Source organism: Sparus aurata, chromosome 5, assembly GCF_900880675.1.
Source record: "Sparus aurata chromosome 5, fSpaAur1.1, whole genome shotgun sequence".
Classification (NCBI taxonomy): domain Eukaryota; kingdom Metazoa; phylum Chordata; class Actinopteri; order Spariformes; family Sparidae; genus Sparus; species Sparus aurata.
The window spans coordinates 37,094,618-37,107,789 of record NC_044191.1 but is presented as its reverse complement, the minus strand read 5'-3'; the positions used below and the strand labels follow the sequence as shown (position 1 = coordinate 37,107,789).

At 53.9% G+C, this 13,172-nt stretch overlaps 1 protein-coding gene across 1 annotated transcript in view; it reads left to right on the top strand.

Annotated features, from left to right (window-relative positions):
• Positions 1-1,748: 1,748 nt before the first annotated feature.
• kazald3 (Kazal-type serine peptidase inhibitor domain 3) overlaps positions 1,749-13,172 on the top strand; it is a 12,374-nt gene continuing 950 nt past the window's right edge. The window contains exons 1-3 of the mRNA XM_030415956.1: positions 1,749-2,630; positions 12,692-12,852; positions 12,931-13,078. Of these exons, the coding sequence (XP_030271816.1) occupies positions 2,072-2,630; positions 12,692-12,852; positions 12,931-13,078 (868 nt within the window). The 5' untranslated portion in view covers positions 1,749-2,071. The remainder of the gene's footprint in view (positions 2,631-12,691; positions 12,853-12,930; positions 13,079-13,172) is intronic.

Here is a 13,172-nt window from a genome sequence, read left to right as displayed (position 1 = left end):
ATGTACATTCACAAATAAAGCATCGGTTGCTTTTTGAAGAGAGTTTCACTTTAATAAACGTCCTGAACACTCTGACATTAGAGTTAATGTTCACATGCAGGTAAACACCAGCTGCACCTGAGAGCCGGGCGGAGCCGGCCCAGACCCGCTTAACACAGAACCAACAGACAACTGTGTGTGTGTGTGTGTGTGTGTGTGTGTGTGTGTGTGTGTGTGTGGGCACTACATACTCAGCAGCAGACTGAACTGTACCATCAGCAGCCACTAACCCTCCATTACGGCTCTATTTCTGTCTGCGTGCCGCTCCTCCTCCCTCGCCGTCTTCTTCAGGGTTTCACTTTGAAGCGGTGAAGCTATAAAAGTGACAAACCAGCAGATTTACAGAGAAACAAACATAGATCAGTGTTTACAGCTCAGAGTCTGCAGGAGACGCTTACAGAGCTCGTCAGGACCAGAAACAGGAAACACTGCAAGCTGTTGGTTGGTTTGTTTCCCAGCACAGATTTCAGAGAGCTCTTCGTAATAACAGAGAAAGTTCTCAGACTGGCTGCCGTGTCTGTCTGGTCTGAAGTCCTGGACCAGAGCCCGTGTCTGTCTGGTCTGAAGTCCTGGACCAGAGCCCGTGTCTGTCTGGTCTGAAGTCCTGGACCAGAGCCCGTGTCTGTCTGGTCTGAAGTCCTGGACCAGAGCCCGTGTCTGTCTGGTCTGAAGTCCTGGACCAGAGCCCGTGTCTGGTGTTTCAGGTGCCACCTGCATCGTGACCTGGCGGCTCGCTGACAGGTGATGTAGTCGTCAGCTGTTTTACCTCCACATGCTCCAACATGTCCCGACACGTTCACAGCAGCCCGCCACCCTGCTGGAAAACCCAGCATAGACCAGCTCCGGCACCAGCACCAAAACACAACGTACGCTGGTCTTGTTGGTGACCGGTCACTGGTTTTGGTGCTGGTGCTGGTCTACGTTTCCCAGCAGGGCGCCCTGATAATGGCGAGAACAAGCAGACTGGTTCTCCCTTCAGCAGAACCATGACTGGTCCAGTCATACCAGCAGACGGGTCTATGTGAGCGACCCGTCCTCTTACCTGACTGTGAAACTCAGAGGACTCCCTGACAGAGAGCTGAGACCTCCTGCAGGACCCTGGGAACCTGCTGCAGGCCTGATAATGGCTGAAACAGCTGTCAGGTCTGTGGGGGGAAGGGAGCTGCTGTGTAGACCATCACAGACCTGAAGAACTGGAGTCTGTCAGGTGAGACAGAACCGGACCGGAAACAAGGATGATGCGCCTTCAAAATAAAAGACCGGTTGTCCTTTTCTTTGTTTTTTCCCAGGTGTTTAATAGAACCTGCACAGTTCTGAGTTCAGACGTTAAAATGAGCTGATGATGGTTCTGTCTGATCAGAACCTGCAGGCCGTCCAGGGGTTCTCAGCACTCAATTACTCTGTGAGTATCATCTGGGTTCTGTCCTCCTCTCTGATCCAAAACTGAGTGACTGTGGGTTCAGGACAGAACTCTGATCCACATGTAATAGATTACTCAGTTTTCAGCTGACTCAGTTTAAACACATGTAATCAGTTACTTTACTGATACTTTGATACTTGAGTACATTTAACATCTGATACTCTCAGACTTTTACTCGAGTACTTCATGTGTATCGTTACTGTTTTAAGTCAGACTGTTGAACTGGACTCTGACGTCATCCTGTCCCAAAAACACTTTATCAGTCGTTTTATTTTGAAGGGCTGACCGGACGCGTGAGACTTTATTGTGACGGGCTTGACTGCGGGTCTCGAGCGTCGCTCAGCTGTTCTTCACATTCAAACTGTAAACTTTGAGTCCAGACTGAGTTCTGTGCTGGACTCATGTCGGAACCAGTGTCAGCTGACACAGGCGGAGCTGTTCTGGTTCTGTGACTCGTCCTCGTGGTGTTTGGGTCGGACAGGAATGTGAGTGTCGGGGTTTGAACCTCTTCTTTCTGGGCTGTTCTGTCGCGTTGAAGCGGAGAAAGAACCGGAGCGACCCGGCATCACCCGTCCGGTCCGGAGCCAAGCGGAACCCTCGGAGCGGGTCACCATGCCGGGGCTGAGCGGACTGGTTCTCCTGGGGCTCTGTCTGAACCTCCACACATGCCGGGCTCTCCCCAACAAACTGCCCGACCTCAGCACCGAGCCGCCCGCCAGGTTCTCCCGCCCCGACCCGCTGGACTACTGGCTGGATGAGGAGCTGGGAGGAGGAGGGGGGCGCAGCGGGAACGGGACCGAGCGCTGCGGGTCCTGTGAGCCGGACCTGTGCCCGGAGACCCGGGGCTGTCGGGCCGGACTGGTGCTGGACTCGTGCGGCTGCTGTAAAGAGTGTGGAAACCTGGAGGGCCAAGCCTGCGACCCGGGGCCCCGCAGCGGCTACTACGGGCTCTGCGGGACCGGACTGCGGTGTCAGACGGACCCGCGACCCGCAGGAGGAGGAGAAGGAGGAGGAGGGGGGGAGGATGAAGAGGAGGAGGTGTGTGTGTGTGAGCAGCAGGAGGCGGTGTGTGGTTCCGATGGAGTCACATACACGAACATGTGTCAGTTCAGAGAGGCCGCCTTCTCCAGACCAGAACTCAAGACCAGAGGAAGAGGGCCCTGCAGAACCGGTACCACCTGTGTGTGTGTGTGTGAGTGTGTGTGTTTGTGAGTGAGTGTGTGAGAGAGTGTGTGTGTGTGTGTGTGTGTGAGTGTGTGTGTGTGTCTCAGAGGAACATATTGATTTTTGATATTTGTACTTGATAAATGAAACTTTTCTGTCAGTCAACTAATCGATCAGTTGATTGGTTGATTAATAGTTCCAATAACTCTGTGAACTCAGCTGTTCAGGTATAGATAACAAAGATGATGTCACATTGATCCACAGTGTAAACACATTCAGTGGAGTAATCAATGAGTGGAATTCATAATTAAATCATTAAAGGGATATTCCGGTGTAAGTTTAATCCATAACACACCGTGAAACTGTGTTAGACTCCCTCTCCAGAGATCAAGTTAGCAGACCGCGAGCTAACGGAGTTTTATCAACCTCAGAAACGACCGCACGACAACAATACACTGCAGTAAATGGATCCAAATATAAACCGCCACCAAATAATGCTCAGAACAGCACCAAACTTCAGCAGCATTAGAAACAGGGTCCCAGCACATATTTCCAGGCATCAAATATTTGATATAGTTGCCGTATTTGTCAGAAAATATAAACAGATCTCACCACCTGAGAAGCCTTCCTTGTTGTGGGGAAGCCCTGTGAGTGGATTACCGAGTGCAGTAGAGTCCTGCAGCTCAATGATGATCATTACTGCGGGACTCTACTGCAACATTTACTGCAGTGTATTGTTGTCGTGCGGTCGTTTCTGAGGATGCTAAAACTACGTTAACTTGATCTCTCGAGAGGGAGTCTAACAGTCAGTGTGTTTACATGCACAGCTGAGTCAGATTACAGCCAGAGTTCCACTCTGCTGCTCAATCAGACAACTGCAGTTGTCCGAGTATACATGTCAGTGAGAAAATCAGATTATTGTCCTGTCAGCATGTCATACCCGGTACGCTAGGTGGCGCTGTACCCATTTCAACTAGTGGTGACAGAAACACCTCCGGCTGACCTCTTTACGTCACCAGCAACAACAAACTGCCTCGACATTCCAGAAAGATGGCGTACGAAGAGCGAGACGAAGCTCCATCTTTGTACACTTCATATATGGTGTACATGATAATTACACAAACTAGATGCACAATGGAGCTCTTTCTCTCTTTCTTGCTGTGATTTCGGAGGAAAGATGCCGTCCGTCTACTTCCGGCTCACGGCCCGGGAAAGAAATCTCGAGCCTGCGCAGAATGAAAAATCTGATCCGATCTGATGGAACTTATACATGCAGGAGTAATGAGACTATCAATCAATAATCTGGGTGTTTTAATCCGACTATGAGAAATCTGATCCGGTCTGTTGTTAGTCAGACTAAGGTGAATACATGCATCTTAAACATCCCATCATAGTCGGACTGACACAGTAATTCAGTTTTCTTAGTGTCATGTAAACACACTGACTGTTTCACGTGTGTTAGACCATGGATTAAATTTACACCGGAATATCCCTTTAACCAATCAGAAGCTGGCAGTGTGTCTCTGAAGACAAACTTCAGTTTGACGGAGCCAAACTCAGACAGGAACCAGATTCTGCTGCCGCTCCGTTTGGACCGGGCCACAGCAGAAGATGTCTCAGTACCAGCCGTGTGTCACATGTTCACATATTATTTATTTATTATAGTTTATTGATACGATCAATGACACCAACAGAGAGAAACTGGAGCCTGTGAGGTCAGAACAGTCCAGTCAATAGACCGAGCCGGCTGCCCTCAGTAACAGGGACTGATCCAGAATCAGAGCTGCAGCTGTGATCTGACGGAGGCTGATGGAGCTGATCCAGTCAGACTGTGACCCGTCTGTGAGCTGTTAGCTCCACCCGTCTGTGAGCTGTTAGCTCCACCCGTCTGTAAACTGTGAGCTCCACCCGTCTGTGAGCTGTTAGCTCCACCCGTCTGTGAGCTGTTAGCTCCACCCGTCTGTGAGCTGTGAGCTCCACCCGTCTGTAAACTGTGAGCTCCACCCGTCTGTGAGCTGTTAGCTCCACCCGTTTGTAAACTGTGAGCTCCACCCGTCTGTGAGCTGTGAGCTCCACCCGTCTGTAAACTGTGAGCTCCACCCGTCTGTAAACTGTGAGCTCCACCCGTCTGTGAGCTGTGAGCTCCACCCGTCTGTGAGCTGTGAGCTCCACCCGTCTGTAAGCTGTGAGCTCCACCCGTCTGTGAGCTGTGAGCTCCACCCGTCTGTAAACTGTGAGCTCCACCCGTCTGTGAGCTGTGAGCTCCACCCGTCTGTAAACTGTTAGCTCCACCCGTCTGTGAGCTGTTAGCTCCACCCGTCTGTAAGCTGTGAGCTCCACCCGTCTGTAAACTGTGAGCTCCACCCGTCTGTAAACTGTTAGCTCCACCCTTCTGTGAGCTGTGAGCTCCACCCGTCTGTAAACTGTGAGCTCCACCCGTCTGTAAACTGTGAGCTCCACCCGTCTGTGAGCTGTGAGCTCCACCCGTCTGTGAGCTGTGAGCTCCACCCGTCTGTAAACTGTTAGCTCCACCCGTCTGTGAGCTGTGAGCTCCACCCGTCTGTAAACTGTTAGCTCCACCCGTCTGTGAGCTGTTAGCTCCACCCGTCTGTGAGCTGTGAGCTCCACCCGTCTGTGAGCTGTGAGCTCCACCCGTTTGTAAACTGTGAGCTCCACCCGTCTGTGAGCTGTTAGCTCCATCCGCTGTGAGCTCCATCCGTCTGTAAGCTGTGAGCTCCACCCGTCTGTAAACTGTGAGCTCCATCCGTCTGTAAACTGTGAGCTCCACCCGTCTGTGAGCTGTTAGCTCCACCCGTCTGTAAACTGTTAGCTCCATCCGTCTGTAAACTGTGAGCTCCACCCGTCTGTAAACTGTGAGTTCCACCCGTCTGTGAGCTGTGAGCTCCACCCGTCTGTAAACTGTGAGCTCCACCCGTCTGTAAACTGTTAGCTCCATCCGTCTGTAAACTGTTAGCTCCACCCGTCTGTAAACTGTTAGCTCCACCCGTCTGTGAGCTGTGAGCTCCACCCGTCTGTAAACTGTGAGCTCCACCCGTCTGTGAGCTGTGAGCTCCACCCGTCTGTAAACTGTGAGCTCCACCCGTCTGTAAACTGTTAGCTCCACCCGTCTGTGAGCTGTGAGCTCCACCCGTCTGTGAGCTGTGAGCTCCACCCGTCTGTAAACTGTGAGTTCCACCCGTCTGTGAGCTGTGAGCTCCACCCGTCTGTAAACTGTGAGCTCCACCCGTCTGTAAACTGTTAGCTCCATCCGTCTGTAAACTGTTAGCTCCACCCGTCTGTAAACTGTTAGCTCCACCCGTCTGTGAGCTGTGAGCTCCACCCGTCTGTAAACTGTTAGCTCCACCCGTCTGTGAGCTGTGAGCTCCACCCGTCTGTAAACTGTTAGCTCCACCCGTCTGTGAGCTGTGAGCTCCACCCGTCTGTAAACTGTGAGCTCCACCCGTCTGTAAACTGTTAGCTCCACCCGTCTGTGAGCTGTGAGCTCCACCCGTCTGTGAGCTGTGAGCTCCACCCGTCTGTAAACTGTGAGTTCCACCCGTCTGTGAGCTGTGAGCTCCACCCGTCTGTAAACTGTGAGCTCCACCCGTCTGTAAACTGTTAGCTCCATCCGTCTGTAAACTGTTAGCTCCACCCGTCTGTAAACTGTTAGCTCCACCCGTCTGTGAGCTGTGAGCTCCACCCGTCTGTAAACTGTTAGCTCCACCCGTCTGTGAGCTGTGAGCTCCACCCGTCTGTAAACTGTTAGCTCCACCCGTCTGTAAACTGTTAGCTCCACCCGTCTGTGAGCTGTGAGCTCCACCCGTCTGTAAACTGTGAGCTCCACCCGTCTGTAAGCTGTTAGCTCCACCCGTCTGTGAGCTGTGAGCTCCACCCGTCTGTGAGCTGTGAGCTCCACCCGTCTGTAAACTGTGAGCTCCACCCGTCTGTGAGCTGTTAGCATCCACACGTCTGTAAACTGTGAGCTCCACCCGTCTGTGAGCTGTGAGCTCCACCCGTCTGTAAACTGTGAGCTCCACCCGTCTGTAAGCTCCACCCGTCTGTAAGCTATTAGCTCCACCCGTCTGTGAGCTGTGAGCTCCACCCGTCTGTAAACTGTGAGCTCCACCTGTCTGTGAGCTGTTAGCTCCACCCGTCTGTAAACTGTGAGCTCCACCCGTCTGTAAACTGTGAGCTCCATCCGTCTGTAAGCTGTGAGCTCCACCCGTCTGTGAGCTGTTAGCATCCACCCGTCTGTAAACTGTGAGCTCCACCCGTCTGTAAACTGTGACCTCCACCCGTCTGTAAGCTGTTAGCTCCACCCGTCTGTGAGCTGTGAGCTCCATCCGTCTGTAAACTGTGAGCTCCATCCGTCTGTAAGCTGTTAGCTCCACCCGTCTGTGAGCTGTGAGCTCCATCCGTCTGTAAACTGTGACCTCCATCCGTCTGTAAGCTGTGAGCTCCACCCGTCTGTAAGCTGTTAGCTCCACCCGTCTGTGAGCTGTGAGCTCCACCCGTCTGTGAGCTGTGAGCTCCACCCGTCTGTAAACTGTGAGCTCCATCCGTCTGTAAGCTGTTAGCTCCACCCGTCTGTAAACTGTGAGCTCCATCCGTCTGTAAGCTGTGAGCTCCACCCGTCTGTGAGCTGTGAGCTCCACCCGTCTGTGAGCTGTTAGCTCCACCCGTCTGTAAACTGTGAGCTCCACCCGTCTGTAAGCTGTTAGCTCCACCCGTCTGTGAGCTGTGAGCTCCACCCGTCTGTAAGCTGTGAGCTCCATCCGTCTGTAAGCTGTGAGCTCCACCCGTCTGTAAGCTGTTAGCTCCACCCGTCTGTGAGCTGTTAGCTCCACCCGTCTGTAACCTGTGAGCTCCACCCGTCTGTGAGCTGTGAGCTCCACCCGACTGTGAGCTGTGAGCTCCACCCGTCTGTAACCTGTGAGCTCCACCCGTCTGTGAGCTGTGAGCTCCACCCGTCTGTAAACTGTGAGCTCCACCCGTCTGTGAGCTGTTAGCTCCACCCGTCTGTAAACTGTGAGCTCCACCCGTCTGTGAGCTGTGAGCTCCACCCGTCTGTAAACTGTGAGCTCCACCCGTCTGTGAGCTGTTAGCTCCACCCGTCTGTAAACTGTGAGCTCCACCGGTCTGTAAGCTGTGAGCTCCACCCGCTGTAAGCTCCACCCGTCTGTAAGCTGTGAGCTCCACCCGTCTGTGAGCTGTTAGCTCCACCCGTCTGTGAGCTGTGAGCTCCACCCGTCTGTAAACTGTGAGCTCCACCCGTCTGTAAACTGTTAGCTCCACCCGTCTGTAAACTGTTAGCTCCACCTGTCCTGTAAACTGTGAGCTCCACCCGTCTGTGAGCTGTTAGCTCCACCCGTCTGTAAACTGTGAGCTCCACCCGTCTGTGAGCTGTTAGCTCCACCCGTCTGTAAACTGTGAGCTCCACCCGTCTGTAAGCTGTGAGCTCCACCCGCTGTTAGCTCCACCCGTCTGTAAGCTGTGAGCTCCACCCGTCTGTGAGCTGTTAGCTCCACCCTTCTGTGAGCTGTGAGCTCCACCCGTCTGTAAACTGTGAGCTCCACCCGTCTGTAAGCTGTTAGCTCCATCCGTCTGTGAGCTCCACCCGTCTGTGAGCTGTGAGCTCCACCCGTCTGTAAGCTGTGAGCTCCACCCGTCTGTGAGCTGTGAGCTCCACCCGTCTGTAAACTGTTAGCTCCACCCGTCTGTAACCTGTTAGCTCCACCCGTCTGTGAGCTCCACCCGTCTGTAAACTGTGAGCTCCACCCGTCTGTAACCTGTTAGCTCCACCCGTCTGTAACCTGTTAGCTCCACCCGTCTGTGAGCTGTTAGCTCCACCCGTCTATAAACTGTTAGCTCCACCTGTCTGTAACCTGTTAGCTCCACCTGTCTGTGAGCTGTGAGCTCCACCCGTCTGTAAGCTGTGAGCTCCACCCGTCTGTAAACTGTGAGCTCCACCTGTCTGTAAACTGTGAGCTCCACCCGTCTGTAAGCTGTTAGCTCCACCCGTCTGTGAGCTGTTAGCTCCACCCGTCTGTAACCTGTGAGCTCCACCCGTCTGTGAGCTGTGAGCTCCACCCGACTGTGAGCTGTGAGCTCCACCCGTCTGTAACCTGTGAGCTCCACCCGTCTGTGAGCTGTGAGCTCCACCCGTCTGTAAACTGTGAGCTCCACCCGTCTGTGAGCTGTTAGCTCCACCCGTCTGTAAACTGTGAGCTCCACCCGTCTGTGAGCTGTGAGCTCCACCCGTCTGTAAACTGTGAGCTCCACCCGTCTGTGAGCTGTTAGCTCCACCCGTCTGTAAACTGTGAGCTCCATCCGTCTGTAAGCTGTGAGCTCCACCCGTCTGTGAGCTGTTAGCATCCACCCGTCTGTAAACTGTGAGCTCCACCCGTCTGTAAACTGTGACCTCCACCCGTCTGTAAGCTGTTAGCTCCACCCGTCTGTGAGCTGTGAGCTCCATCCGTCTGTAAACTGTGAGCTCCATCCGTCTGTAAGCTGTTAGCTCCACCCGTCTGTGAGCTGTGAGCTCCATCCGTCTGTAAACTGTGACCTCCATCCGTCTGTAAGCTGTGAGCTCCACCCGTCTGTAAGCTGTTAGCTCCACCCGTCTGTGAGCTGTGAGCTCCACCCGTCTGTAAACTGTGAGCTCCACCCGTCTGTAAACTGTGAGCTCCATCCGTCTGTAAGCTGTGAGCTCCACCCGTCTGTGAGCTGTGAGCTCCACCCGTCTGTGAGCTGTTAGCTCCACCCGTCTGTAAACTGTGAGCTCCACCCGTCTGTAAGCTGTTAGCTCCACCCGTCTGTGAGCTGTGAGCTCCACCCGTCTGTAAGCTGTGAGCTCCATCCGTCTGTAAGCTGTGAGCTCCACCCGTCTGTAAGCTGTTAGCTCCACCCGTCTGTGAGCTGTGAGCTCCACCCGACTGTGAGCTGTGAGCTCCACCCGTCTGTAACCTGTGAGCTCCACCCGTCTGTGAGCTGTGAGCTCCACCCGTCTGTAAACTGTGAGCTCCACCCGTCTGTGAGCTGTTAGCTCCACCCGTCTGTAAACTGTGAGCTCCACCCGTCTGTGAGCTGTGAGCTCCACCCGTCTGTAAACTGTGAGCTCCACCCGTCTGTGAGCTGTTAGCTCCACCCGTCTGTAAACTGTGAGCTCCACCGGTCTGTAAGCTGTGAGCTCCACCCGCTGTAAGCTCCACCCGTCTGTAAGCTGTGAGCTCCACCCGTCTGTGAGCTGTTAGCTCCACCCTTCTGTGAGCTGTGAGCTCCACCCGTCTGTAAACTGTGAGCTCCACCCGTCTGTAAACTGTTAGCTCCACCCGTCTGTAAACTGTGAGCTCCACCCGTCTGTGAGCTGTTAGCTCCACCCGTCTGTAAACTGTGAGCTCCACCCGTCTGTGAGCTGTTAGCTCCACCCGTCTGTAAACTGTGAGCTCCACCCGTCTGTAAGCTGTGAGCTCCACCCGCTGTTAGCTCCACCCGTCTGTAAGCTGTGAGCTCCACCCGTCTGTGAGCTGTTAGCTCCACCCTTCTGTGAGCTGTGAGCTCCACCCGTCTGTAAACTGTGAGCTCCACCCGTCTGTAAGCTGTTAGCTCCATCCGTCTGTGAGCTCCACCCGTCTGTGAGCTGTGAGCTCCACCCGTCTGTAAGCTGTGAGCTCCACCCGTCTGTGAGCTGTGAGCTCCACCCGTCTGTAAACTGTTAGCTCCACCCGTCTGTAACCTGTTAGCTCCACCCGTCTGTGAGCTCCACCCGTCTGTAAACTGTGAGCTCCACCCGTCTGTAACCTGTTAGCTCCACCCGTCTGTAACCTGTTAGCTCCACCCGTCTGTGAGCTGTTAGCTCCACCCGTCTATAAACTGTTAGCTCCACCTGTCTGTAACCTGTTAGCTCCACCTGTCTGTGAGCTGTGAGCTCCACCCGTCTGTAAGCTGTGAGCTCCACCCGTCTGTAAACTGTGAGCTCCACCTGTCTGTAAACTGTGAGCTCCACCCGTCTGTAAGCTGTTAGCTCCACCCGTCTGTGAGCTGTTAGCTCCACCCGTCTGTAACCTGTGAGCTCCACCCGTCTGTGAGCTGTGAGCTCCACCCGACTGTGAGCTGTGAGCTCCACCCGTCTGTAACCTGTGAGCTCCACCCGTCTGTAAACTGTGAGCTCCACCCGTCTGTGAGCTGTTAGCTCCACCCGTCTGTAAACTGTGAGCTCCACCGGTCTGTAAGCTGTGAGCTCCACCCGCTGTAAGCTCCACCCGTCTGTAAGCTGTGAGCTCCACCCGTCTGTGAGCTGTTAGCTCCACCCTTCTGTGAGCTGTGAGCTCCACCCGTCTGTAAACTGTGAGCTCCACCCGTCTGTAAACTGTTAGCTCCACCCGTCTGTAAACTGTTAGCTCCACCTGTCTGTAAACTGTGAGCTCCACCCGTCTGTGAGCTGTTAGCTCCACCCGTCTGTAAACTGTGAGCTCCACCCGTCTGTGAGCTGTTAGCTCCACCCGTCTGTAAACTGTGAGCTCCACCCGTCTGTAAGCTGTGAGCTCCACCCGCTGTTAGCTCCACCCGTCTGTAAGCTGTGAGCTCCACCCGTCTGTGAGCTGTGAGCTCCACCCGTCTGTAAACTGTGAGCTCCACCCGTCTGTAAGCTGTTAGCTCCACCCGTCTGTGAGCTGTGAGCTCCACCCGTCTGTGAGCTGTTAGCTCCATCCGTCTGTGAGCTCCACCCGTCTGTGAGCTGTGAGCTCCACCCGTCTGTAAGCTGTGAGCTCCACCCGTCTGTGAGCTGTGAGCTCCACCCGTCTGTAAACTGTTAGCTCCACCCGTCTGTAACCTGTTAGCTCCACCCGTCTGTGAGCTGTGAGCTCCACCCGTCTGTAACCTGTTAGCTCCACCCGTCTGTAACCTGTTAGCTCCACCCGTCTGTGAGCTGTTAGCTCCACCCGTCTATAAACTGTTAGCTCCACCTGTCTGTAACCTGTTAGCTCCACCTGTCTGTGAGCTGTGAGCTCCACCCGTCTGTAAGCTGTGAGCTCCACCCGTCTGTAAACTGTGAGCTCCACCTGTCTGTAAACTGTGAGCTCCACCCGTCTGTAAACTGTGAGCTCCACCCGTCTGTAAACTGTTAGCTCCACCTGTCTGTAAACTGTGAGCTCCACCCGTCTGTAAACTGTTAGCTCCACCCGTCTGTGAGCTGTGAGCTCCACCCGTCTGTAAACTGTGAGCTCCACCCGTCTGTAAACTGTTAGCTCCACCTGTCTGTGAGCTGTTAGCTCCACCCGTCTGTAAACTGTTAGCTCCACCCGTCTTTGAGCTGTGAGCTCCACCTGTCTGTAAACTGTGAGCTCCACCCGTCTGTAAACTGTGAGCTCCACCCGTCTGTAAACTGTTAGCTCCACCTGTCTTTGAGCTGTGAGCTCCACCCGTCTGTAAACTGTGAGCTCCACCTGTCTTTGAGCTGTGAGCTCCACCCGTCTGTAAACTGTTAGCTCCACCCGTCTTTGAGCTGTGAGCTCCACCTGTCTGTAAACTGTGAGCTCCACCCGTCTGTAAACTGTTAGCTCCACCTGTCTTTGAGCTGTGAGCTCCACCCGTCTGTAAACTGTTAGCTCCACCCGTCTTTGAGCTGTGAGCTCCACCCGTCTGTAAACTGTGAGCTCCACCCGTCTGTAAGCTGTGAGCTCCACCCGTCTGTTCAGTGTTCAGACAAACAGTCATTGTGTCTGAGGAGAAACACCTCCTCCACCTTTAACATCCAACTGTCTGTCTCTATCTCTGACCTGTCTGTGTCTCTGACCTGTCTGTGTCTCTGACCTGTCTGTCTCTCTATCTCTGACCTGTCTGTGTCTCTGACCTGTCTGTGTCTCTATCTCTGACCTGTCTGTGTCTCTGACCTGTCTGTGTCTCTCTCTCTTACCTGTCTCTATCTCTGACCTGTCTGTCTCTCTATCTCTGACCTGTCTGTGTCTCTGACCTGTCTGTGTCTCTATCTCTGACCTGTCTGTGTCTCTGACCTGTCTGTGTCTCTGACCTGTCTGTCTCTCTCTCTCTGACCTGTCTGTCTGTCAGTCCCCATCATTAAGGTCCCTCCTCACAGCCAGGTGAACGGGACAGGAAGTAGTCTGGTCTTCCTCTGTGAGGTCTTTGCGTTTCCGATGGCGTTGGTGGAGTGGAGGAAGGAGGGCCGAGACGTCGTCCTGCCTGGAGACGACCCCCACATCTCCGTCCAGGTGAGCTCTGACTCTGCAGGTAACTCACAGAGGAGCTCCGCCCTACACCTGACTCACTGTCTCCATCTGTCTCCACAGTCGAGGGGCGGTCCCCTGAAATTCGAGCTCTCTAGTTGGCTGCAGATTGAGGGGGCGGAGCCACAGGACTCAGGAACATATCGCTGCATCGCTCGTAACAACCTGGGGAGTGTTTCAGCCTCGGCTGTACTGGGAGTACTGGGAGCAGGTGAGACAGACAGACAGGTACACAGACAGGTGCACCTGTTTATAGACTGATTCACTGTCATCCTTTTTAGTTTTATATCATTTAAACTGCGCAC